The sequence below is a fragment of the Sciurus vulgaris genome, assembly GCF_902686455.1.
Source record: "Sciurus vulgaris genome assembly, chromosome: 3".
In the NCBI taxonomy this organism is placed as follows: Eukaryota; Metazoa; Chordata; class Mammalia; order Rodentia; family Sciuridae; genus Sciurus; species Sciurus vulgaris.
Window position 1 is genome coordinate 25,697,256 of NC_136463.1, and position 27,552 is coordinate 25,724,807.

Consider the following 27,552-nt stretch of genomic DNA (forward strand, 5'->3'; position numbering starts at 1 on the left):
TAAAAGGGGAGGGGTGGGGGTGTAGCTCAGTGGTAGAGTGCTTCCCTAACATTTGCAAAGCCCAGGGTTTGAGCCCCAGCACCAGGAAAGAAGAAAGAAAGAAAGAAAGAAAAAGAAAGAAAGAAAGAAAGAAAGAAAGAAAGAAAGAAAGAAAGAAAGAAAGAAAGAAAGAAAGAAAGAAAGAAAGAAAGAAAGAAAGAAAGAAGGAAAGAAGGAAGGAAGGAAGGAAAGAAAGAAAGAAAGAAAGAAAGAAGAAAGAAAGAGAGAGAGAGAGAGAACCATGCTAGTCTTGGAATCAACCTTAAAAACTCAGTACTTTTTCCTATAAAAATATTGTTTCTGAAAAAGTCATCCATGATTGCATATGTCAGTAGTTCCAGCTACTCAGGACACTGAGGTAGAAGGCTCACTTGAGCCCAGGAGTTCAAGGTCAACTTGGGAAACACAGTGAAACTCCATCTCAAAAATAATAACAACAATAATTTTAAACATTGTTTCCATTAGAAAGTACTTAAATGAACACTGGGAAAGAATCTATTTATTGATTTAAAAATAATATTAGGAGTAGGATGCTACTTCAGCCTCATCTTAAATTTTCAGCGATAGCTAGAAATTGTTTTCTAATTAAAGGGAAAATGTTTAATTTAGTTGTAGATGCTTCACGTTGAAGTAGTTAAAGCCTTAGCGACAGACAACAACCCTCCAGGATGGAGATGGGACACACAGGGAAGGAGGAGAGTAAGAACGTTTTGTTGGGAGAAGAAGAAAGAAGACCACACCTGCCAAACCAAAACCATCTTCACCTTGAAAATAGGGGAAAATTTCATTCCAGGGTATCTGGTGTTCTATATATTCAATTGTCACAACTATTCCTTTAAGTTACATATTGGTGTTTTATGAAGAGAATAGGCTAGTTGATGATTCAACTTCTATCCCTTTCACGAACAGCTTCTGGTGGAAACAAAAACTATAATTTCTGATTCCTTGTCACAGGTACCCTGAAGTTATCAGACCATTAAGATTCCTGCAGCCACTCTTAACTATCCCACTAAAATCCAACCTCTAAAACTTTAGTGTTTAATTTTCCTGCCTCCTTAATGGAAGCATTCATGGAAACCTTGTCTTGTCTATTTTTACCCCAATGAAATAAAATGTATCATAGTGGAGGAAATGACTTTCACTTTATTTAGAATTTTTATGTTTTAATGTTTTAAAGCTTACATTAAATTTTTGATTTGAAAACTAATTGTCATTCCTAAGACATATATTTTGGCCTTTTTAATACATATATATTTAGTTGTTGATGGACCTTTATTTTATTTATTTATATGTGGTGCTGAGAGTCGAACCCAGTGCCTCACACATGCTAGGGAAGTGCTCTACCACTGAGCCACTTACCCCAGTCCCATTTTGGCGTTTTGTTGAGATGAAATTTGTTGGCAAGGCTAAAATCATACACGCCAGCTTTGTTTTAACTTGCAGGAAGTTGTCAGTCTACAATGGAGTGTCAGCATGTCCTAGTTGTGGTTGGCTTCAACCTGCTGACTGTTTCTGCCCCATGACCCCCAAACCATGTGATGTTTATATGCTTAATTCTCCTTCCAACCCCTGTAGAGGATATAATGAAAATACCTATGTACTCACAACACAGAGAAAACAAAACCCAGAAACAAAACATTGAGAGTACTGTAGATTAAGTTTTAACTAGCAGCTAGCCTAGAAATCCAGCATTAAAACTTTTGCAATCTTCATTTGAAAGCCTAGGAATCTACAGAGGTATTTGCATGTGTACACAATGATAAACTGATGGAGATGTTCCCTATAGCACTGTGGAAATAAGAAAATTTGGAAGTAATATAAACATCCATCAACAGAAGAATAGCTAAGCAAGTTGAGAAATACAGTGCTGTGTTTAAATATACACACACATAAACAGAGGAGACTGGAAGTAGGTAGATCAATTGATTCACATGGAAAAGTCTCCAACGCAGCTATGTTAAAAAATACATATTGCTATGTTATATGAATGTCACAATAAAAAAATCTGAGTTATTTTTGTAAAAAGACTACACTACCAAATGTTGGTAAAGATATGGAGCAACTGGAACACTCAGACACTGCTTAGTGGGAGTGTAAAATAGGTACACTTTGGAAATTTTGGGACTTACCACACCTGCAGTATAACACAGTAATTCCACTCCTAGATAGTTATCCAAAAGAAAGTAGTGTTTATGTTCACAACATGAGGTATAGAAGAATGCTCAAAGCAGCTATATTCACAATAGCCAAAACCTAGAAACAACTCAATGACCCTTAGCAGAACAGGCAAATAAACTGTGGAATAGTCACACCGTGGGATACTGGTTCACAAAAAGGAACAAACCCATATGCGCAACATGAATAAATTTCAGAAACATTCTGTTGAAGAGAGACCAGGAGTACGTGTTGATTGTATGAAGTTTCATAAAAGCAAAACTAATCCATTATGACAGCAGTTAGAATAATGATGAGCTCCAGGGAGAGGTAATGACAGTAAAGAAAACTTTCTAAAACAATGGAAATGTTTATATCTCGGTCTGGGTGGTGGTCACACAGATGCACAGGTACATTAAAGTCCACCAGTTGTAACACTTAATATTAGTGCATTTTATGTATGTAAATCATAAACTGATAAAAGTACTGGAAAGGAAATAAGAAAAATGAAAGGGGGAGGGAGAAAAGAAGGAAGAAAGACAATGAATTAAAAAAAACTCACAAAAAAGTTATCAGGAAGGAAAAATTATTTTAAAGGAGATATAATTTTAAAGATGTATATTAAACTTTAATGTATATTAAATGTATATTATAATTTTAAAGATGTATATTAAAATGTTTGGGGACAGGGGATGTAGCTCAGTGGTAGACTGCTTGCCTAGCCTATATGCAAGGCACTTCATTCAATCTCCAGCAACACCAAAATTAAGAAAAAAATTTAATGTAAAGGAATAAATTAAAATGTAGTTAGATATTTTCTATAGCTATTTAGAAATACTTCTCATACTTAATTTATAATATACAGTCTCTTAATTCCAGCCCTACTACAGTGTTGGTTTAAATAAGTATAAATATGTGCTACTGGATACATTTAGTAAAGTTCCTATTGTGTGAAGAAAAACTTTATTTTCCCATAACACATTAACATTATAATGTCAACAATCTTAGGAGGAGACCCTAGATGAGCATTTTGGTAATGCATAAATTACTTTATCAAAGCCATTTGTCTCCAGTAAGACTTACTCTCTGGATGCTAAGACCACTCTCTTCCTGAGCCCGGTTTGTCCTATCTCCCACATAAAAACTGGATAATAAAATTAAACGGTGGAACTCAAAGACTCCAAACCTGAGAAGCCATCTGTTATAATCACCTAACCTATAATGTAGCACTGACAAACCAGAAAAGCAAGCAATGAACTTGGAAACACAGGGGAAATAAATATGAATAAATGTAGCAGAAATTATAGGATTTCTGTAGGGTGTAATGGCTTATAACGTGAAAAAATTAGATCTACAATAGCTATGTCAATATGTTCAGATTCTCCGATGATGGTAAAACTTGAAACTTACCTTATTTTTCCTATATTTAAAATGATTAAAAATTGTTTAGGTATTACACTTATGAAATTGGGTAAAAAATGTTATCTTAACAGCTTACACTGGAATTTCTCTTAGGGAAAGAATTGTCATTGTTTGGGAAAATAACTTGTTTTGCTGTGTGTGGGTATTGGTGAAAATCTAAACGACTAAACAGATAGCTAAACTGCCTCTTTGTGTGTTAAGGATTATTATGCTCTACCCAGGATAAGGGGGAAAGTGACAAGAAGGAGGCATAAGCCTAGGAACTAGAGCCAGTAGAGCCTGAGGCTACACTCTGATAACCAGGGTAGCAGAGGGTGCTTAGGAATAGAGATGGGTAATGCCAAGGTGAAATCATTTGCACAACTGCAATATAAAACCCTCCTCCCTTCTCTCTGTACCCATGAATCTCCAGTGATGCCTTCTATACTCTGAGACTTCGTGTGAGTAGGTTTTTGTAAACTGAGGAAGATGATATATCTAGGCCAGGGTTTCTCAATCTCAGCACTATTGACAACTTGGACTGGGTGATTTTTTTTTGCTGGGGCCGGGGCCTGTCCTCTGTATTGCAGGAGGTTTAGCAGTATCTTTAGCCTCTACCTACTAGATGACAATAGAATCATCTCCAGTGGTAACAACCAAAACATCTCCAGATGTTGCCAAAAGTCCCTGGAGGGGTAAAATCACTCCATTTGGCAGCCACTGGTTTAGGCATACCCAACCCAAGATAGAGAGCATACAACAAAGCAGGGAGTTAGAGGGAAAGGTGACCTTGAGAAGCATGCTCCTTGAGAATTACCTGGATCTTGAGTAGAGCTATGGGGCTTCCACAGGAAGAAGATCTCATCTAGAGTTCCAAAGGCCTGGGCAGCCACCTGACATCTCAATTGTACCCAGGATGAAGTTCAAGTATTTCCACCATTTTTTTTTTTTTTTTTTAAATTTCGGAAAACAAAAGAGAAGGGGAAGAAGAACTGTTCTCTTTTTTTCAACTTAAAATTAATGCAAAAATAATATTCTTATACACATACACAAAACCATGTGCTCTATAAGAAGGAAAGGGGCACATCTCTCTCCTGACATATGCTCAGTCCTACAAGAATAAACTAAGAAGAGTTTCAAATGTCACCTCAAAAAATTCTTCTATCACAAAACAATTTTTTTTTTTCGCATAGAGTTGGGGATTGAACCCAGGGGTGCTCTACCACTAAGCTATATCCCCATTCCTTTTTATTTTTCATTTTGGGACAGGGTCTGCTAAATTACCCAGGCTGGCCATGAACTTGCGATCGTCCTGCCTTGGCTTCCCACGTGTTGCTGGAATTTCACGTTCGTGCCTGGCAAAAGTTGGGACATATTGTGTGCACAGTTTTATATACTGACTTTTCCATTCAAATGTTTCATTTACTGTTATCTCTTTGGTCATTGCTATGGTCTGAATGTTGAAACCTAATCACCCATGTGGTGGTATTAGGAAGTGGGCCGTTGAGAGGTGAAGAACCCTCATGAATGGAATGAGTGCCTTTATAAAAGAGGTCCCAATAGCTGCCTTGTCCCTTTCACCATCTGAGAACATAGCCAGAAGGTGCCATCTGTGAGTCAGCAAGTAGGACTTTACCAGCCATCAAATCTGCGAGTGCCCTGATCTTTGGACTTCCCACTGTCTAAAACTATGAAAAATAAATTTATTTAGAAACTACCCAGTTTGTAGTGTTATAGCAGCCTGAATGGACTAAACAATCATTAAAAGTTCCCTGCCCCCCACCGCTTTGGGTGATTTAGAAGTTACAAATTCTATTTTTAATCCATTGGTAGTTTTACCCTTATGGCTTAAAAAAGAATTGAACAATGTCCTGTTAGTTACTAATATTAATAGTGAAACACCATCTTTTTCTTTCTCTGAATGTAAAATGTAAACTTTCTCATATGAGATTTCATACCCAGAGGATTATTAGTGTTTTAATTATGCATATTATATTTCAAGAAAAATTTTTGATGTTTGAGCACTCACATATTTTATACCATAGTTATAATAATATTTTCCTGTCTAACTTGTTAATTGCTTACTTTTTGTACCATGGCCTTTTCATTCTTCACTTCTTTATTTTGTGCTATATAAGAGCTACTAGCTCAAGTGGCTATTTAGATTTAAATTAACCAAAATAAAATAAAATACAAAAATTTAGTTTCTCAGTTGCACTAGCTACATTTCAGCTGCTCATTAGCTACATTTTCAGCTACAATACTGTGACTACTGTATTGGACAGTACGTGAAGTTCTAGTGATAATGATCTGGAATATAATGCTGAGTGAATTTCTTAGGAAGGGGTCCTTTTTTTTGGTACTGGAGATTGAACCCAGGGGTGCTTAACCACTGAGCCACATCTCCAGTCCTTTTTATTTTTTATTTTTAGGTAGGGTCTTGCTAAATTGCTGAGGTTGGGCTCCAATTTGTGATCCTCCTGCCTCTGCCTCCAAGAGTCACTGGGATTACAGGTGTGCGTAGTCATGCCCAGCTTCAGAAAGGGTACTTTGCTAATGTACTTTCTAAGCCCCTATGTGTCTAAGAATGTGTCTCCCTTGTTTCATATAAACTTGTCTGTGGGCATGAAGTTCTAGGGTCACACTTCCTCTTCCTTCTCTTTTTCCGCAACTTGACCTCTAGAAGTTGTCCCATTAACATTCCATCTTCAGGTCTGTGGAGAAGTCTGAGGCCAGCATGATATATTTCTTTGACAAACCACTTTTCTTATTCTTTCCTAGTCATTTATGGGATATTTTTCTTTCAAAATATTTTTGCTTTCAAAATGTTCCTAGATTATTCCAAAGTTTGGCTACTTTGTCCTTTTACACATAGCTTACTTCCAACAAACTTGGCTACCTCATGTTGCAGAAACACTTGAGATGTAGATACAGATAACAGGCAAAATGATAGGTCTCCACCTAACCGCAGGGAATAAAGGACAAAAAACAAAAATATAAAACAGGTTGGGGGTACATCTCTGTGGTAGAGCACATGTTTAGCATGCAGGAGGTCCAGAGCTCAATTCCCGACATTAAGAAAATAAATAAATAAGGCAGACACAGTCACAAAGTGGTCCAGAGGCAATTCTGGCAGAAGTATTCCTGAACAACTCCACATCTCTGTAAAATCTGAGAAGACATTTTCACTGTAACAACTTTGAGTTAAAAAGAGTTCAGACAAGATCCATTTTAATAATACACTGGTTGGTTGAAGAAGTAAGAAAAGTTCCTAATACATTTTAGAGAATTAGTCACAAATATAGCCATGAAAAAGTTAAAGTGCTTAAAGACAATCTTAGCTATCCAGAGCAACTCACTCCCGTGAGTTCCCCATAGTTACAGTTTTATTATATTGAAAAAGATTTTATGGTTGACTGTGTCGACCAATGCAAATCTGGAGAACAATCTGGAAGGAAATGATTAATGACTGCTTCTTTCCAAGGAAGTTTAAAAATAAGTAACCATAGGCATATTAGAATAAGTGTTAGTGCAGCACTTGCTACTACATGCAGCCAGGTTAGTGATATTATTTTGGCTTAAATCCATATTTCAAGCAGGATGTAGGTACTAAGTAGGCAGTTGGGATCTATCAGTTATCAAGGTAAAGTCAGCAGGAATATCTATTCCACCTCCTCACACTTTCCTTCTTTGCTTTCTGACTAGAAAGACCAGGAAGAAGAAACTGATTATGTTTATACCCGTGGAACAAAGATTAGCGAACAGCCAGTGTTCCATTGTTTTGGTTTGCAGGGTGGCTATCACAAAACAAAAACAAAAAGATAACTTCTACATCTGTAGCCTATTTAAAAACAGACCTGAATATTTCCTCCTCTTTCAATAAAGCAGAAGATGCCTTTTATTTTGCTTATCTATAAGGTGCTTGTTTGCTGATATGGGACTAGTTCCCATTTCTATATGAGAGCTTGACAAAGTCTATCTGAAGACGCTGTTTCCTGAGTTGCTCTAGTGAGTTGCTCTAGAAGCCTCTCGCTGCTCTGACATTTGCCAAAAATCCAAAAGAGAATTCCCAGGGTTAAACAGAAAGCCCCATCACAACATGGTTAATGGCCTTTAGCATTCTCATCTGTCTGAGTTCCTAGCTGTCTTTTGTTTGTTCCTTTTTTAAAAAATACCTTACTGGCTAAATACCTTACTGGTTGCTTTTTCCATGTATTAAAAAACTAATACATTGTCTTTGTCACAATTCAAACAACATGAAGATATATGAAATAAAAATTAATAACAACCCCTCCCCAAATTCTCACTCTCCTCTTAAGGAAAACAAAGTTAAAAACTTGGTATAAACTTTTAAAAATTTCTCCTAGGCATATACAAGCATATGTACTATATGGGACTTTGGGGCTTTTGTCCTAATTTAAATACAGCAAAATGCATAATTTTGCTTGTTTGGTACTGGTGATGGAACCCAGAAGCACTGTACAAATGAGTTACATCCCCAGTCCTTTTTATTTTTTTTATTTTGAGACAAGGTCTTACTGAGTTGCTGAGGCTACCTTTGAACATGTGATCCTCCTACCTCAGCCTCCTAAACTGCTAGGATTACAGGCATGTGCCATTGCATTCAGCTTTGTTTTTGTTTTGGGTTTTGTTTTGGTATTAAGGATTGAACCCAGGGGCAATTTATCATGAGTTACATCCCCTGTCCTTTATATTTTTTATTTTGAGGTAAGGTCTTACAAAGTTACTGAGGTTCTCACTAAGTTACTTAGGCTGGCCTTGTATTTGCAATCCTCCTGCCTCAGACTCCAGACCTGCTGGGACTATAGGCCTGCACCACCACACCCAACATCTTTGAGTTTTTTGCCTTTTGTTTTCAAGCAAAGATTGAATATTACATATACAATATGCATTTTGCTTTTTAGTCTTAAAAGCATGCCATGGACATTATCTGTAAACAATCAATCCATTGCATTATTTTTATTGGCTGTAAAGTATTCCAAAGGATGCATGTCCCATAATTCATTCAACCATCACCTTGCCCTTCCCAACTCATGGACATTTGGGATAGAACCTTGAGCATATACTTCACATCATCTAACTTCAGTAAGAGATTCCTCGAAGTGTAGTTTCTAGGTCAAATGAAACATTGTCACATGTTTAAATTTTTTTAAGCAAAATTAATTGTAGACCCTCAGAATTTCTATTCCCTTCTTAATTATGCAAAATTTTGGTAAAAATTTGGTAAACCTCTCACAGTGCTTTACATATTTTATTTTTAAAAGCACACACATTATATCAAAAAATGCCCTGTCACTTATGCTCATGTAGTTATAAATAAATAAATGCTTAAGTTATGGCTATGATGGCCAGTGTTAAATCATTGTGCGAATGCTCATGCCTTGGTTTATGAAAGCAGTAATTCATCGTGGAAACTCCACCCCCACAGTCATGTGCCAGCAATAGAACTGCAGCTCTCACATCCTGTGACTCTTGCCCACAGAGTGTCTATATAGCGATGAGGACCTACATATTTTCTAATTGTCAACAGTTAACCTTAAAATGTGTATGGTGGGGGAAACCAGTCAACAACATCAGACATCAGACTGATGGCCATTTGGGGTTTCTAATGTCCACAAAGTATTTGTAACACCGTGAATAATTCTGCTGGTCTATACCACAGACTATTCCACAAAAAATAAAACCTGTAACCAATACGTTGCTATTGTTACACAAACCTTTCCAAAACATGTTCTTCTAACATTTTTCAATAGAATCATTGAAAAATTAAATCTCATTGCACACTTTGCTCTACTTCAGATTCAAGACTAGAATTGAGAACTTTAAAAAAAAGCTTTCAAGAAATACATTAACTGATGAAGCTCCTTAAAATTTAACCTCAGACTCCTCCGTATATTCTAAAGACCTGAGCACCACCAGAGATTGTTAAGACACAGCAAGTTTGATACAGAAGTATGTGACATGCAATTAATCTCCATTCATACCCTGCTCTACTTGTCAGCAAACAAAGGTTCTGCTTTAGAAGGAGATCTGAAGACTTCAATTAAAAAGAGTCAGCTAACAAGAAAATAATCTAAACTAAAGGAAGGTGGCAGGTGCAGAAATGAGTTGTTTACCAAAGTGTCAGTTTTGAACAATAAGGAACTGCACATCAAAAATGCTGAAGGAGTGGATATCATTGCAAGCCTCTGAAAATATAAAGGAATTTTCTACCAGAGCTGCACCCAAAACTGAAGTATTGCTTAAAAGCTTGTAAAATAGCTTTCCTCTCACTGAATGACAGATACCAATAAAAAGGATCATTTTATATCTTTAAAATGCAAGGGCAGAATTGAACTTCTTGCTACAGTTCCTTTTCTCCCGAAAACAAAAGACCAACACAGTCTTCCTTTACAAGCCTAATACCTAACAAACACCAGAGGGAACAGCTGGATTGCTTCTTCTTAGATACCCAGAGGATGTTCTTTTACACTACATGTAGTGTTCTACTCCTAAAGTTTAGATTTACCCCAGTCACAAGCAGAATGGATTTTAGAAACCTCACCTCAAAAGAAATACCTAGTTGACAGCTCTTACAGAGAAGCAATCCAGAATAGAAACAGTGCTACAAACAGAAACCAAAAGGACTTGCCAAATATTTGATTAGGAGGCATTTATACTAAGATAACAAGATAATGGAGATATAAAACCAATTAAATGGAGAGAAACTTAAAAAAAAAAAAAAGTATAGTTTGCCAAAAGTGTGACCTGCCCAAAGCAGACCATCTGTTAAATATGTGTCCAGTGTGTCACTAAAATGCCAAAAGGCTTAATTCTGAATAGTTTCCTCCTGGGACCCTTATGCAATTGCAGATTACAGGCCTCTGTCCTCCCTAAAAGGTCAGTTATAGGAAAGCAAGAAAAAATTACTTTCACTGTGTGCACCAGGCAGTTGATACTGCCCATCAGGGTGCACCTCTTTGAAGTGTCAGAAGTATGTGCTTAGAGTAAGAATTTAACTCTTTTAAGGACTGCTTAGACATTATGGTTTGAAGGTAAAACCATCACAATCAGATAGTTCTAGAAAGGAAAGGTATGTAACGCTGAGTATGAGTCTGCCTTGGGTAGGATAATGACACCCCTAAAAGTTGCAAGCTGGTAACTTGCAACCCACTGGTTGCTGGTAACAACCACCCACTTAACCCCCAGGCTTGGTCCAAAGGACCCTTGAGCCCCTCACAGCCCCCTTAGAAGCCTCAGGGACCTCCACGCAGAAAGGCACAGTTCTTCTGTGACAAGTGATGAGGAAAGGGCTGGGAAGGGAGGGGGAGGGCCAAACCCTACAGATGTGTGTGTGTGTGGGTGGGTGGGGGGGTGTCCCGGGGCAAAAGGGATAAATTGAAGATCAGGCAAGGTGACTGGGGAGATCAGGAACCTGACTTTCAGGAGCTCAGAGACCTGGCAGGTCAAGTGGAGGGGCGGAGACCTCTCGAGGAAAGTGTGGAACTCAAGTGAGTGACAGGGTTCCCCAGAAATGGGTCCATGAAAAGCAGGCTTTGGGGGGTTTAGGACTCGAGAAGCCTCAAGCTTCTAGAAGGTGAGTGATGGAGTTGATAAGAAAGCTTGGCATTGGGCGGCCCTGGTGTCTCCTTTTCCTGTCTTCAGCCCAGCACTGGAGGGACCTCCAGAAGGGTCGGGACAGGGGATCTGGGGCTGGGCCAGGACGTTACCTTCCAGGAGCCAACGGATCTCCTCAGGGAGGGCGACAGCCTGCATTTGGCGGGACGGGAAGGAGGACGCTGCGGGAGGCGGGAGAGGGGCGTGGGGCCTGCTTGGACAGCGGCTGCTGGAGGGCGGCGGGCTGCTTGCAGAGGCACCTGTACCTCTGCGGCAGCTGCAGCTGCCGCGGGGCCCAGCCGCAGGGCGGGGCCGCGGGCGGGGCGCGCTCAGGAAGTGGCGCGCGCAGCGGGCCTGGGGCGCCGGGGGCCCGGGGCGCGGGTGCGCCAAGCGCTCACACCAGGAACCCTAGATGGAAAGACCTGGGCTCCCGGAGCCCCGCATCACTCAGGGCCAAGGTGTTCCGCTCCCGATCCCCAGCCAAAAAAGAAGACTTTCCACGACTCCAAGGAGCCGTGACCCTTGGAGACACCATCCTAAGTACTGAGCAATTGGCCTCCTAGTGACAGGTTTAAAAGGCCATGGGGATGCCTGAAATGGGGAGGGAGAATCCAAGAAAGAGATTAGTCCCCACCAAATATAGCGCCCCTCGGTTGCGGATCCAGTTCCTATGTCCATGCCCAGAAAAGAGCGCAGGACATTCGCTGTCACAAGGAAACCACGATGTTTAAAGGGAAGGATCCGACGTCCCAATAAATAATGCTGGACACCAACAGTTGGGAGAATCAGAGCAGGAAGGCAGCAGTGGACACAGAGAACCAGAGCGTCATTGCCTCCCTGAAGCTGAAAGGCAATGAGGAAAGGAAGGGGTAACCTGAGGTGAAACTGAGGGAGAGAGGAACAGAGCACCTTCCCTGTGAGAGTTGAACAAGGGAGAAAGTGAAGGACAAGGTCAGAGGTACGTGCCCTCTCCCTCTCAAAATGCAGCCAGAGCCCATGCCCCTGCTCTGATAGATACTGCAGATGTTATCACTTCGAGAACTTGGGTACAGACACGCAGGATCCCTCTGAGTTATTTCTTACCATTGTCTGTGGATCTACAATTTTCTCAAAATAGTTATTTAAAAAGAAAGTACGATAGACCAAAAGGTATAGAGTGGCATGGGTGGTTAAAGAAAATAGATGACAGCAAGGAAAAGATGGAGGTGGCAGTCTGCGTGTGTGTGTGTGTGTGTGTGTGTGTGTGTGTGTGTGCGCGCGCGCGCGCGCGCGCGCGCACTTACAGTTCAGGAGGCATTTGAGAGGCTCTGAACACCACACCAAGACTTTGAAGAGTTGGGAGGACTTTCCAGGTGGACGGACCGAAGTAAACAAAGAAGGAAAAGTACGCTTTTGCAGAGGAAAAGTGAGTAGCCCTCCTTTACTGGATGGTATAGAGAAACTACAGTTGTCAAGATAAACTGAATCTATTATAAAGGGACTTGGACCCCATGCAAGGGCAGCCACCTATAATCCCAGCTACTTGGGAGGCTGAGGCAGGAGGGAAGCTGATGCAGGACCATCATAGGTTTCAGGCAAAAGTCTGTTTCAGTATTTTTAAAAAAGTAAAAAGAAGGTCTAGGGGTGCAACTCAGTTGTAAGGCAATCCTGGGTTCAATCCCAGGACCAAATTAAATAAATAAAATGAAAGAACTTGGAAATCTGAATGGGGATTTCGAACTGAGTGAATATGGGGAGTCATTGACAATTTTTGAGCTGGAGAGTGACCTAACCTGGGTTCTCTTCTTTACCTCTAACCATCCCTCACCTTTTAAGGCATTTCTGTTCTCCAATTTGACCTACAGGTTATGTAGGAAGAATTAAAAGTGGTAAAAGGGGACACAGAGAGATGTGTGAGGTGGTTTTTACAATAACCTCAGTGGAAATAATGACAGGCTCAACCTGGAAGATGGGGAGAGAGCCTAAAGAAGAAACTGTCCAGAAGGATGCATGGTAGAAGTGCCTGACTCTTGGAATAGATTCCCCTTCCACAGATACAGCCCCAAAGTTGGGGACTTCACCTTTCAATGGGTGCAGTGGTTTGATCACATCCTGCCCTGTGAAAAGAAATGGTGCCTTAGTTTCAGGGTCTCATGACCCACCTACGAGTTTCAGTAAGCTGAACTGAAGGGTCAGAGCTACCATAAGTTTCTGGGGAATCTGGCTCCTTCCTGCTCATCCTCCTTCTTGTCCTGGGAAAGTATAGCATTGGGTAAGTTATCTCTTCCAGGCTTCAAGCAAGTGCCAGGTACCCCTTGGGACATTTTACCAAGCTCACAACTCCCTTTTAAAAATGCAGCTGCTCTGGAATCATTTTGGAGTGCTTATGATACATGTTTAGAAGTAAAGGCATATATATCAAAAGTCTCTGTACTATTGTTGCGATTTTTGTGGATCTAAAACTATTAAGAAGAAAAAGCAGCAAGAGAAACAAAGTCTCCCCTATATATCATCCAAACTGCTTTGCTTTCCCTTTCAGCAGTGGGAAAAAAAAATTGACAACCTCCTCTTCTTCTTCAAGGACATTGTGTCATATGTTCATTTAGGCTAGGAGCTAATGAGTTGTTTGATAAAGGACAAAACTCCAGGCCTCACAGAGATTACTCATACCTTGAGACATGGCAGAAACTCATGGTGTAGGTATTCTACAGCCGTGCTTCCTCACAGGAATCTCTGGGTTTTACAGGGATGAGGGCAGAGGGAGGTGCAAGTTGGGTAGTGTGTGCTGGTGACTGGCAGATTCCAATACCGTATTGTCATGTTGCATCAAGGTTCTTCACTGCAGACAGAAACCTGCCTCCACACATGAGTGCAGCCCCTCCTTAATCATCTGAGGACCCTGGTTCAGCAGTCAGCCTCACTTCTAATGACATTCTGTTAAATGGACAAATTCCTTTGAAGCCTTGTCCTTCTTTGAAATCCAATTTTGTAGGAAGCCAAATCTGATTGGGGGTAGCCATGGAAACCACACCGAGGAGTCTTAGAGGAGGTGGAGAGAGGCAAGACAAAACGTGATAGTCAAGAGTCCTTTACTGCTCTGTCGGAAATATCAAAGAGATCTGGAAAGGTTGGCAGCAGACGAGTACCTGCCTGGGTCCTGTTCTGTGTGGCTGGGTACCATGTGGCTGTCATGGAAGAAAGCAGCCAGCTGTCAGCACACAGGCAGGGGGATGGAGCAGAATACACAAATCCCAGGTCTGTCTGCCTCCCTCTTTTCCCCCTCCCCCCAACCCCAATTCCAGTAAGATCTTAGCATCCCTTCTTAGCTGCCCACCCCTTAAAGGCAAACAACAAAAGAATGACAAGGTTAAAATACAAGACCCTCACAGATAAGAGGTCCTTGGGAGCAAAGGCCATGAAATTAATCTGAAATTCCTTGTAATTAGATAAGATAAGGGTATCTAAAGAGAGTCAGATTGGCCAGGAATGGAGTCCAGGAGCACAACATGCAGAAAATGTACCACCTTGTCCACTGAGACACCTCACACACTGTCAGCAGACAGGAGATGCTGAAAATAGGGCCCATGTCGGTCTCTGGGCTGCTTGGAGATGCTGTCTACATGTTCTCATGCCAGGTGGGCACTCACTAAATATGCATCCATGGGGTGTCCAGAGGGCTCAATCAAGAAGAAACAGAAGCATCTGGCACCCAGAATGGCATGGGGTGGGAACAACTGCAAGCAAAGCAGGAGCCGGCTGGCACTGCTCCACCCTGGGTGCAGAGGGTCTGGAGAGGAGACTGAGGAGGGCAGGCTCTGAGGCTTTATCCTGAGCAGGTTATTGATCCCTGGATGCTAGGTCACGACATGTGGCAGAGATGATGTCTGCCCTGTGGATGTGTGGCTGCTGCATCTCAGTCTCTCAGTCCCAACCCCATCAACCGGGTTTATTGACTCTTTTATTGACAATGCTGGAGCCTAATGAGGACAAGAACTGCACACTTCATTAAGGGATGTGGAAGGAGAGATGATGCCTCCAGTAGGTGCCAAGAAACGGGCTCACTGTGTATTTTGCGAGGCCCCACAAACTAGGCTTCATGCCACCTCAGAGGCAGAGGAAGTGGACATAAGATGGTAACTTAGGTGCATCACTTAAGTGGCCTTAAAATGCAGGGTTTCCATGGCTTGCCAGAAGCCTTGCTCTCACTAATTAACCAACCCTTTGACTTAGAGGGTCCTAGTCTATGCACACTCACATAAATGCACCTTTAATAAGCTCCCCTTCTGGTTCACATTTCTAGATTCTCTGCCATAATAAACACAACAAAATAAGCAAGTTCTCATGTCATATGAGACGACATGCCCATAAGCAGTTTCTCTGCAAAGAATAGGCTTGGAACAGAATGAGGCACAATTAAAACTCAAAAGAAGCTGGGCAGGGTGGTACATGCCTATAATCCCAGTGGCTCTGGAGGCTGAGACAGGAGGATCATGAGTTCAAAGCCAGCCTCAGCAAAAGCAAGCTGCTAAGCAACTTAGTGAGACCCTGTCTCTAAATAAAATACAAAATAGGTGGGGGATGTGGCTTAGTGACTGAGTGCCCTTGAGTTCAATCCCCAGGATCCCCCCCTCCCAAAAAAAAAAAAAAACCTCAAAAGAAACTTCAAAAAGGTCAAATTCAAGATGAGGAACAGACCGTGCTCTGCCCAGGGTCCCCAACCAGGAGCTGTGCTGGTATTAGAATCCTGGTGCTGGTCTAAAGCTCTTGTAGAACTGAACAATATCCAAGATAGGTAGTTACAGCCTAGGGTTCACTGAACCGTTCTGTGAAGGAGTCACTGTTCCCTCTAAATAGTAACCTTTCTTTCTTTGTTCTTTATCTTATCTTTCTATCACTCCCTTTATTATTTTTCCCCTATCTCCCCCAGCCCCCCTCCTTTTGGTATCATCTTTACCTATCCCGAGACCACATTAGACATCCCCCTTGGGCACTGCTGAGCCTAGCAGAGGCCCTGAAGACCAAAGAGGTTGCTGACTCTGACATTTTCTGTCTTTGATTGGTTCTCTTGGGAATCTGAAGGGGGTGGGGGGACTCAGGATGTGTCAGCTGCAGCCAGATGAGGCTGTGCACTCTCTGAGTGAGATGTGGAGGCAGCCTATGTGCTTAATCTGCACAAGAGGCAGATGGGGCCAAGGCCAATTTTGTAGACTGGATATTTGCAAGCAGGGTAACTTTGAAAAACTAGATGAAGATGTCTCCATTTGGGGGGAGGGGGAGGTTAAAAAGACTGAAAGTAAATAATAGAGGAACAGCAATTTTCTGAAGTCGAACTGAGTTTCTTTGGTTTCCTTTCATCTGTTATTTCAAAAGATTTAAAAAAAAAAGTTAAAGCTCCCCTAAGCTCCCTTTCTTTTTTTTTTTTTCTATACTTTTTTCTCCCTTACTTTATCATAGGTCTTTGAATTTAAGATTGGAGTGGCAGAATTCAAGGTGAGAAAAGGGACAGTTATTTAGAATCTGCTAGACAGCTCTGACCTGTGCTGGGCACTTAGACATGTGCTCACACTAAGAGAAACTGATATTATCTGACCAGAATCACAATATTCACAAATGCAAACTGAAGCACTACGTGGAGTGAGAGATGAAATAAGCAAGGGCTGATTATTTCCATGCAGAAAAGTGGGTAAGAATACCATTGCCCTAATGAACATCCTCTAGAACGACCTTTAGATCTTAAAATGTATTCTTTCTTTGACTTCAGAATTTTCAGTGTCCATTTTGTTGTTTTGTTTTTTTCTCAATGTCTATTCTTAAACGTCCTTGGGCTCTCCTGGCAATATTTTCTGCTATTGTAAACTACTCTCTCTTTCCTGTACAAGACAGCATTCTTAGTCTGTGTTGTCTTGCTTTTTGGGTTTCACCTTTAGGTCTACAGAAAGAGTTGTCCCTCCTTCTCTGATTCCTCCATCACCACTCATGATCCCACCCTCTTCCACTACCTTCCAGATCTTCAATCTCACATTCTCTCTCATCTTCAGTCATTCCTTCTATCTGCTACTTTTTGGTCTCCTTTATCCTAAAAAAAAAAAAAAAAATGAAAAATATTCCAACTTCCCCATGACCTTCTCAACTCTCATCCTTTCTTCTCTTTTTCTTCTCTTTCCTATCCCATCAACTTCCTCCATCAAATCTCACATCCTTCTTTCTCAGGCCAGTAGCCCTGCCTACCTGCCATCATGACTTTGAAGTCACATTCCCAAGGGCATCTGCAACCACCTTACCTCTCTTCTCAGTCTTCTCCAGCCCCCTTTTCTGCAGCATTGGATGATGCTGGCCCCTGCTCTCACTGTCAGCATCCAGCTTCCTGAGCACTACCTATCCTGGTCTTCTTCACGTCCTTCTTATTTCCCTGCCCCTTTCTTTGGTTCTTTTCATTTTGCTTTTTAGTGACAGGTATGTGGCAGAGTTTTATGTTTTCCTTCCTCCTCTCCTCTCCTTTCATTTCTGTCCTTGTCTGTGAGTTCCCATAAGCAGTTTCCTCCTCCAGCACTACAACTACCTTTTCTAATTTGTACATCTGCCCCGCATTCCTACCTGGACATCTGAGTCATTCTGTTGGTATTTCTACTCTTAATTCTTGTAATGGCAACAAACTTCAGTGAATATGGCATGGGCTATGGATCAGAAAGTCCTGGGTCCCAATTCTGGCTAAGACTTTGGGGTAGAATTCTACAAACCTGTTTCTTCATCTGCAAGTTAAAGTCCAGAATCCATACCATATAGGGGTCATTGCAATAATTAAATAAAGTGACTGTGCATATAGTATAGGCATATGTTCCATAAACTGTAACAGTCACAAAAAATTGCAGTTCTCCCAGACATCCAAGTTCAAAATGTAGGATTCAACTTGGATTCTTCATTCTCTTCCCAAACATCCACAAGCCCACAAATCTTACCTCCTCACATCCTGAATGTCACCATCCTGGAGCAGGTTCTTATTATCTTTATTGAGATGTAAAATTGGAAGGGCATTCAACCCAGTCTCCTTCATCCTAACTCTCCACCATCCCACACTACCTCCTATACAAGCTAGAGTACACATTCCAATGCACCATACTGTATAGTGGCCCTAAAGACAGGTAGCCTTGTACTCAAGTCTGTCTCTTGCCTCCTGTGACTTTGAGCAACTTATTTATCTTCTCTGTGCCTCAATGTCCTCATCTATACAATGGCAAGATAATAACAGTATTTTCAAAGTTGTGGTGATCAAAAGAGCTAATATAGTTTATAACTGCCTGCAACATGGTAAATGCTTTGTTGATGTTAATTATTATTAATTAACATTAATTATTATCTTTGCTTTCCCTGCAACAACTAGCATATGGCAGGTGTTCAATAAATATACATACAAGTCTTCCATGACTTATCATTGATACTTTTTTTTTTGTGTGTGGTGCTGGGATTGAACACAGGGCCTTGTGCATGTGAGGCAATCACTCTACCAACTGAGCTATATCCCCAGCCCTCATTTGATGTTTTTTGCTCACTAATGATACATTTGAGGAGTGACTACCCAAGATATGGGTGTCATTGGTCCCCAGGGATGAGGGTTTTCCTCTTTGCAAAGCTAACTTGCTTTCAATGAGATAGAGAGAATGTCCTTGGCTTCTTTGACATCAGGTCCTAACGAATTAGGGTTATCAGATTCTCCCTGAACACCTCCAAAAATTTCCTCCCTGTCCTAGCTATTCTAGAATATGTGTAGTATTCTTCAACCACATGGGAGAAACACTGATCCAGAAGACATAGGATATTAACTGCTCTTTTCATTCTTTGTAGCAGAAACCAAGTTTCCACTATAAATACAAACCCTGAAAAGAACCAATCAGAAAGCAGATTATGCCCCAGGAGTCAGTAGTGTCCTTGTCTGAAGGGCTGCCTGCAGGGCTCAGCACTACAGAAAGGTAAAGGGTGGAAGGAGAAGGGTGGCAAGGAAGGAAGATAGCCTAAGGATAACGCTGGTGAGAAAGGAAAAAGCAAAAGAAGAAAGAGTGAGAAGCCAGAAGAAAAAAATAATGAAATGGACCAAAGAAAGAAAACATCAGCAGCTCAAGAGGCTGAAGCAGGAGAATTGTGAGCTCAAAGCCAGACTCAGTAACTAACTGAGCAAGGCTCTAACCAACTTATGGAGATGCTGTCTCTAAATAAAATGTAAAAAAGACGGGGAATGTGGCTCAGTGGTTAAGCACTTCTGGGTTCAGTCCCCAGTACCAAAAAAGAAGAAAAAGGAAAGAAAAGAAAAGAAGAAAAAGGGGGAGGGATAGAGGAAGGGGGGGAGAGAGAGAGAGAGAGAGAGAGAGAGGAGAGAGAGAGAGAGAGGAGAGAGAGAGAAGAGAAGGAGGAGGAGGAGAGGAGGAGGAGGAGGAGGGAAGAAAGAAAGAAAGAAAGAAAGAAGAAGAAGAAGAAGAAGAAGAAGGGAAGAAAGAAAGAAAGACAGAAGAAAGAAAGAAAGAAAGAAAGAAAGAAAGAAAGAAAGAAAGAAAGAAAGAAAGAAAGAAAGAAAAATAAAATAAGAGCTCCTCATAGTTTGGAGAATTAGAAATGAAATTAAATAGGTCTACTTCATTTTCTGAGTTGTAACTTCAAGATATACCATGTTGCATTCCCAAGGACATTGAGAAGCTTCAAGGAGTGGCTGTAAATTCCTAGAGAAAAGTGCCTTGTGGGGATTGAAGCCATTCTGATCTGCTGCTGTACTTTTTAGCATACACACAATCAACACAATGACATGTCTTATTGAGTAATATGTGATATTCCACATCATGAGACTATTGATGCAGAATTTCCTTTTTCAGAGCTCAATATTCCAATCAAAGCCTGTTGCATCACATCATTGAGGCTATCCTCTTAATGACAAGTTGTAAGATGCATATTGCAGAATATTCGTGTTCATTTTATGCTCACAGTGCTTAAAATCTCCTCTAAACAGCTTCTGCTCCCAGCCTATTAAGGTGCCTGTGTTATCTACACTCCATTCAATGGTGTGGAAATAATTGTCTTGAGACTAAAGAAAAAATTGATGGTCACAAGCCGAGTCAGCACTTGTGTTCTTTTCTTACTCTGTTGAATCAGGTGTTATTTACCTCTTCCAACACCTGGGACTCCTGATAAGTCACTCCCCTGGTAGCTTTTTCCAGGACAGTGCCATGGGGTCTTTGGAAGAAGTAGGGATCCTTCATAAGCCGCATTGTTATCAGCACAATTCACACTGCTACAGGATGTGCAAAATCGAAACCACCAAGGGCATTCGGGCAAAGGGGGCTTCCCTGGCTCCATCTGGCCACTCTGATGTGTGCTTATAAATTGGGAAGGTAACAGAGAAAAAAAGAGCTTCACTTAACACAGGGGCCCATGGGACTGTAAGAAGATGCTTATATTTCAACAAAGTTGGGGTCCTTTTGGGGTTCCTCTTACCTGCTACCCAACATCTCCACCCACTGAACCTCCTCCCTACAAACCTGGCTCTACTAAAAAGGCCTGTCTGTTAGAGACAAGTGGTCCCTTTTCTTCATCTCTTCCTCCTTCCTTTTATCTCTGGGATGAAGCACCAGGGCACAGGCTGGTGGAGGAAAGCAATTGCCCGAGTTTGCCTTTAAATATCAACCACACACACAGACAACACCCTGGCAGCCTGAGAGGTTTCCATGGTGACAGAATGCAGGCCATGACCTCTGTAAATGTAATCAGAGCACTGGGATTGGTGTGTGAGACAGGTTTAATTTCTCCTCGGGTGGAAGCGCTGTGGTCCAGGCCATACATAGACTTCATACATTGACAGACAACCTGTTATCTTCGCCAGGGCAGCTCTGCATATGGCAATCTCCTCTGCCCCAGAGCTGCTTTCTCCATAGTCTGAGCAGGCTACAGGAAGTAAAAGGTCGTTAGGGACTGAAACAGTATTCATATCAATACCTGGCATCCCTACCCAGCATCCTCAGGAGGTGGGACTGTCGCTTAAGTGAGAAGCAGTCAATCATGGCAGGAGAGCCAAACCAAGGACTTGAAATATTGGCCAAGGTTTTCATCTCTACTCTGCTACTAATGGTGTGACCTTGGGCAGGTCATTTAACCTTCAACTTTCAAATGCCCAGGGAAGGGAAGGCTGCAGGCTTCCAAAGACCCAGAAGATGAAACCCAAGTATGCTTAATAGGGGGATTCTGCTGCCTCTGGTGGAGTCCTGCATCAGCTTCAAGCAGTACTGCCAACAAAGTGTGGGATGGCCATTGGAGGACTCAGCAGGATTTCCTTACCTCTCTCCTGATTTGCAAACAAAACCAAGATACGACTTACTGTACACTGGCCCAAAGTAGGAGACCACAGTTCCGCACTTAGCTGATAACAGAGACTCAGAGGCAAATGCTGCAGCATCAAAGGAGAACCCCATGACCTGTTTCCTTAACCTCCACTCAGCCTTAGTAAAGAGCTTCTCTGGCCACTTAGGTATAGGTACCCTCCAATTCCATTTGTACTTCACAGAAAGACACTGGTAAACTTCAGTTACCTGTCATCCTGTTTCTCTGAGTCTTTCACTGTTACTGCAGAGCATCCTGAAAAAAAAAAAAATAATAATAATAAAGTCTGGACTAAGAAGAGATTCACAGGGCTGGATGACAAATTTTTATTCCCAGAGGGAGCTGGTCCATAAGTTTTTCCTTTCAGAATACCAACAAAGAAACTCAGAGTTTCAGAACTGGAAGGAACTTTAGAAAGCCCATGAGCTGCCTGGTGTGGGGGGGCACACCTGTAATTCCAGTGGCTCAGGAGGCTGAGGCAGGAGGATCACAAGTTCAAGGCCAGTTTCAGCAACTTAGCCAGGCCCTAAACAACTTAGAAAGACCTATCTCAAAATAAAAAATAAAAAGTGCTGGGGATGTGGCTCAGTGGTTAAGTGCCCCTGGGTTCAACCCACAGTACCAAAAAAAAAAAAAAATTTTTTTTTAATTAAAAAAATAAAAATCCTAAGGCCCAGCCTAGAGAAGTGAGGTGCCTGGGTTGTACAGCAAATTAACAATAGAACCTCAAGGGTGTCAAAGCCCCACTCACCTCAGAGAGTACTAATTTGCCTCCTGAGTTCCTTTGAACCTCAAAATGAAATAGAGAAGTGGGGGAGGGGGGAAATTCAAAAGTGGTTGTTGAACATTAAAATCAGGAAATGGTGCTTTGATTGAATGTAAGATAACAGCTTTACCACTTCCTGTGGCAGCTGGTGTCAAAAGAGGGAAGATTTTGGAAGAGAAAATAGTTAATTGCCAGGACTTCAGGCTTCCAAACAATTGTTCCAACACAATCCACACTCTTCTGGGTCACTAAGGAGAGGGTGGACCTGATCGTTCAGAGGTTTCATTAGTTGATGTCCAACACAGATCATGAAATAAGAGAATAATGGAATTTATAGGAACCCCAAAGGATCATCTGGTCTAGCATCACGTTTTCTGCTTGCTAAGGAACCAAAGCTGGTAGGACAGGTGATTTGATTCTTTCCTTTTTGTTGAAGGACTTAGTCCCTTGACCATAAATGAGGAAATAGGGTTCCTTCCTGCTCTAACATGCCAGAATTCCATGATCTCTAAAAGTGGGGACACTTCAGCCTTTTTTAGTATCCCTTTACAGCATTTAGCTACACAAGAGGTAATGCATGATACATTTAGCATCATGAGTGTGGTAAACAGAAAGAGTGTGTCCAACCCTCAGGGGTTACCATGGACTCCAGGCCAGAAGCAGTGGAGCTCTTGCTAATGTTTTAAGAAGAAGGAGGTGACCAGTTATGTATTACTCAGGTTTTTCCAAGATGTTAATACTCCAGTCAATAGGAGAGCTTCCGGCAGCCCAATCCTATTGTTTGCGGTCAAGATTATAGGTTTGGTCCTCAGTGGACCCATCAGCTTTATTCAAGAAAAGAGAAAAAAGGAAACAGAACAAAACAAAGCATTTGTGTTCCTTGGAATTTTTGTTAATCTGACTCTCAAAAGGCCTTGAGGACTCCTGCAGGCACAAAGGGAAGCAAGAACACTAGTGCAGATTTCTTCCTTCCTTCATTAGTTTAACTCTTATTGAGCCAGTACTACTACAGAGCACAAGGCTGCAAACACATAGGTGCCCTCAAGAAATGCTCAATTTGATAGTTGTTGGATATTCCCATTCCTGTGATTGGACCCAAGCACATGACCTAAAAATGCTGTTGATGGTATCTTTGCGTCAAATGGCAATACAACTCTCTTTAGAAACCAGAATCTTTGCTTGTTTAATGCCTCAGTATTAACTGAGTGCCCAGAGATGTTTAGTGCCAAAACAAAGGATTTTCACTGTTGGGACTCAAAAACGCAACCAGAACAACTGTAGAGGAGGAAAGGTTTATTTAGGGGCTCATAGTTTCAGAGGTCTCAATTCATACACAGCAGGCTCCATTTCTCAGGGCTCCAGGTGATGCAGGACATCATGGTGGAAGAGTGTGGCAGAGGGAAACAGCTCACATGATGATCAGAAAGCAGAGAGGTCTCCACTTGAGATACAAATATATATACCCCAAGCCATGCCCACAATTCCCACCTCCTCCAACCACACCCCACCTTCCTTCAGTTACTACTCAGTTCAACCCTATCAGGGGATTAATTGACTGATTGAGTTAAGACTCTCACAACCCAATTATTTCTCCTCTGAACCTTCTTGCATTGGTTAAATGCAAGTGAGCTTTTGGGGGACACCTCACATCCAAACCGTAACACTTCCAAAGTGTCAATTAGTGTTTCATGTGGACTGAGACTCAGGCATGGTTCATCCATTACATAGAGCCATTGCCCTCCTGAGAAGTGGCAGAAGTTCTCTGCACCCAAATCTCTCCCCTCCTCTAGTCCACTACAGTGTTTGAAATTCTTACCACAAGAGCTCTAACTTCAATTATCACCAAAAGTCTGAGTACAAGGGAGCAAACTCCATCCATTTCACCTTAGTCAACATTAACTGAATATATGGTATGTGCCAGAAACTGTGTTGGGTAGTAGGAATTCATAAATAAATAAGATGTGAATTACCTGGAGGTGTAACATGTTGCTATATTCATGCTTCTTATCCCATTAGTACTCATACGTTTATCAGATTAGTAACTGTCCTGAGGAGCAGATATAGGACACAGGCAGGTAAATTTTGATAGGACATGAAAGCAAGCAATGTTTGGGACAGTGAGCATTACCCAGGAGAATTCAGACCTGGATGAATATTAAAATTAACTCAAAGGACAGGGTATCAAGAAAGGATGGAGAACAAAAGGGATTCTGAAGTACAGCAAATTTTATTTCCTTAGGAGTTCTGATCATTGACTTCTAGAATCTTATCATCTTTAACCAACCTTACTAAATTCCTGGCTCAGATTTGGGCTTCCTTAGTTGCTTCTCTTTGTACTAATAAAAGTTTTAGCGTGGTCTATATTGTCTCCCAGGTACTATTAGGCACGATCACTTTAACAATTTGCTCCTAAGTCTACTGGATCAATAGCTTTCATCTGTCAAATGCAATTATTTTGTTCTTTCTCCTTTTATATCTTTCGGAGATTTCCAGGGTTATTTCAGATTTGCATCACTTCTTCTACCTCTGTCAACCCATGTGGCTCTTATTTATTCTCTTGGCTCATTTTAAAAGTGCCTGCTCTTACTATGCTGCAGATGAGGTATGGCATTGCTTCTTCTTTACTTGACAGAGAGAGTGCAGTAGCCCAGGGGCTGGTCAGGAGGGCTTAAGAACAGCCACGTGCTGCCCTCCACTCATATTTTGTCACACAACAAACTCTAACTTCGCTTGTGTGCTTTCCTTTTTCTCAGTGGTCTCATTGTCTTTCCAGCATTTTGGCTTCCTTAGGCTCCTGCAGTAATCAAGGGTCTTGATCATAAGAGACAGAAACCTAAATCAAATAGCCTTGGGCAAAAAGGGAAATTGTCACCAAGATTTCAAGCAATGAAATGATTGAACATGGAAGGCAGGAATATAACCAGGCCTTAAGTGTAATTGATCTGAATTCAGTAGTCTCCTAAGCCATAGGACAGGCCCTATATGGCCCTATGTGGCCCGAAGAATATGGCAGTTCCTATAAGGAGCCACATGAGTGAAATGGGGGAAGAGAAAAAATTCCTATATAGTGCACATTGCTTTTTCTAGAAAAAGTGGGTAGGATTGCTGAACAGAAAATGCAATCTAAGCTGGGTGCAGTGGCTCACACCTATAATCCTAGTGGCTTGGGAGGCTGAGGCAGGAGGATCGGAAGTTCAAAGTCAGCCTCAGCAACTTAGCAAGGACCTAAGCAACTTAGCAAGACCCTGTTTCTAAATAAATATTAAAAGGACTGGGGGTGTGACTCAGTGGTTAAGTGCCTCTGGGTTCAATCTCTGGTACCAAAAAGAAAAAAGAAAAGAAAGAAAATGCAATCTACCCATCATATCCCCCCTATTCTTCAGATCTGCTTGTATATGCCTTCATTACTATAGACAAGTTTCAAATTACTGTAGACAAGTTTCAAATTCTCTTACACAGGACTCTGGGGCTCTTGGAAATCAGAGATGTGGTTAGATCAGAGGCTTAGATCCTTACTGCACTCAGTGGAGCCTTAGCTCCAGCCTGACTGGAACTCTGCTGTGCTTGGTTTTACACTGTTGGTTGGGAACTATGCAGGGTGCATTAGATTCCACAGAAATAACAACTCACCTCAATTTGACCAAATCTTCCCCTCTTTCCATCTTCCTGAGGCCAGTAATGGCACCATGAATATTCCAACTGCCCAATCTGGAAAGCCATGGGTCATTCTTCATTCCTCTTTGTCCCCCTACCTGCTAAATATCTTCCAAACTGTCTGCTACTTTCCAGCACTGCTCCCACCATTCTGGTCTAAGCCACCATCACCTCTCTCCTTAAAGTTCTCTAGTCTTATGCCCCACCAAACCATTTTCCACCCTAGAGCCAGGGACCTCACTCTCTTTTTTTAAAATCCACTCTTGGGCTGGGGATGTAACTCAGTTGGTAGAGTGCTTGCCTTGCACACACAAGGTCCTAGGTTCAATCCCCAGCACCACACATACAAAATCTGCTCTTGTCCTTCCCCTATTTAAAACTTTAGTCACAGTCAGTATTGTGCTTCTTAACTCCTCAGTGTGGCTAACAAGCCTCCATATCACTACCTTCACATCTGACCTCCTGCTTCTCTCCTATGTCCCCCTCCTCACATGATCCCCTTACTCTCTGGTGTCTTCAGGAACGATCCTCTTTGACTTTCTCAGAGGAGCTGCACCCTCTACCACTTTCATTTTCTTGCATATGCTGTTTCCTCTGCAGGACTCCTCCCCCTACCCTTCACTCAGCTAACCCCTACTCATGCTTCAAGTCACAACTTACACATCATTTCCTCTGGTAACCAAGCTTGGCTCCCCCAGGCTGGCTTACATTTCCCTCTCATATATTCCTCCTGCCTTTAGTGCCTCCCATTCAAAACTCACAGCCCCTCCATAATTACTTGTGTACCTACCACCTATCTTCCCTTCCCAACTGTAAGCTCCCTGAGTGTCCAGATACTTCCCATATTATTTGCCATTATATCTTCCAGCGTCTATGCCTGGTGCATAGTGGGCCCTCAATAAATACTTGTCAAGTAAGTGCTGCAAGGTAAGCCCATTGTTTCTTTTTTTTAATATTTTGTATTTGAAGCTGAGGTTGTAGCTCAGTGGTAGAGCACTTGCCTTGCATGTGTGAAGCACTGGGTTCGAGTCTCAGCACTGCATATAAAGAAATGAATAAAATAAAGGTTCATCAACAACTAAAATAAATATTTAGAAAATATTTTTATTTTGAAATAATTTCAAACTTACAGAAAAGTTAATATAGTACCTAGAGCTCCTGTACACCACTCACATTGAATTGTTAACTATTTCCACATTTACTTTCTTCTTTTCTGTTTATATAAAGTCACATTTTTTTTTTTTTTTTTCGGAACTCATTTGAGAGTAAGTTGCACACATCTTGTTCCTTTTCCCCTGAAACTTCAGTGTATATCCTAGGAACCAAGACAGTCCCTTCAAAATCACAATACAGTTCTCAAAATGAAGAAAGTTAACAACGTGATAAGTGAGCTCTCGTTCAAATGTGGGGGGGTTGCTTGTAGAGAAGTAGAAAGTAGCGGAGGAAGGTGTTAGTTGGGGGTTAAGTGCACATGTTCATAGGTCACCTCCTTTTCTCCTTCCTCTCTCTGCCCTTGTTCAGGGTTTCTTCAAAAACTGAAGCTGTATAGGAAAGACAGTAGGATAAATCTAACCATTTTCCCATGTACA

At 41.6% G+C, this 27,552-nt stretch overlaps 1 protein-coding gene across 7 annotated transcripts in view; it reads right to left on the bottom strand.

The window, feature by feature from the left end:
• The window catches only part of SKAP1 (src kinase associated phosphoprotein 1), a 294,350-nt gene that overhangs the window by 257,740 nt on the left and 9,058 nt on the right, over positions 1–27,552 (bottom strand). For 2 of the 7 annotated variants that reach the window (XM_079134745.1, XM_079134742.1), the window contains exon 2: positions 21,753–21,798. Coding sequence is in view for 4 of the 7 variants with exons in the window: in XM_079134742.1 (XP_078990868.1) it covers positions 21,753–21,759 (7 nt within the window). In the remaining 3 variants the exon portion in view is untranslated. Of the gene's footprint in view, positions 1–11,324; positions 11,491–17,176; positions 17,267–21,752; positions 21,799–27,552 lie in introns of those variants that run through there. The other 5 variants (XM_079134743.1, XM_079134740.1, XM_079134741.1 and 2 more) reach the window with 4 other exon arrangements.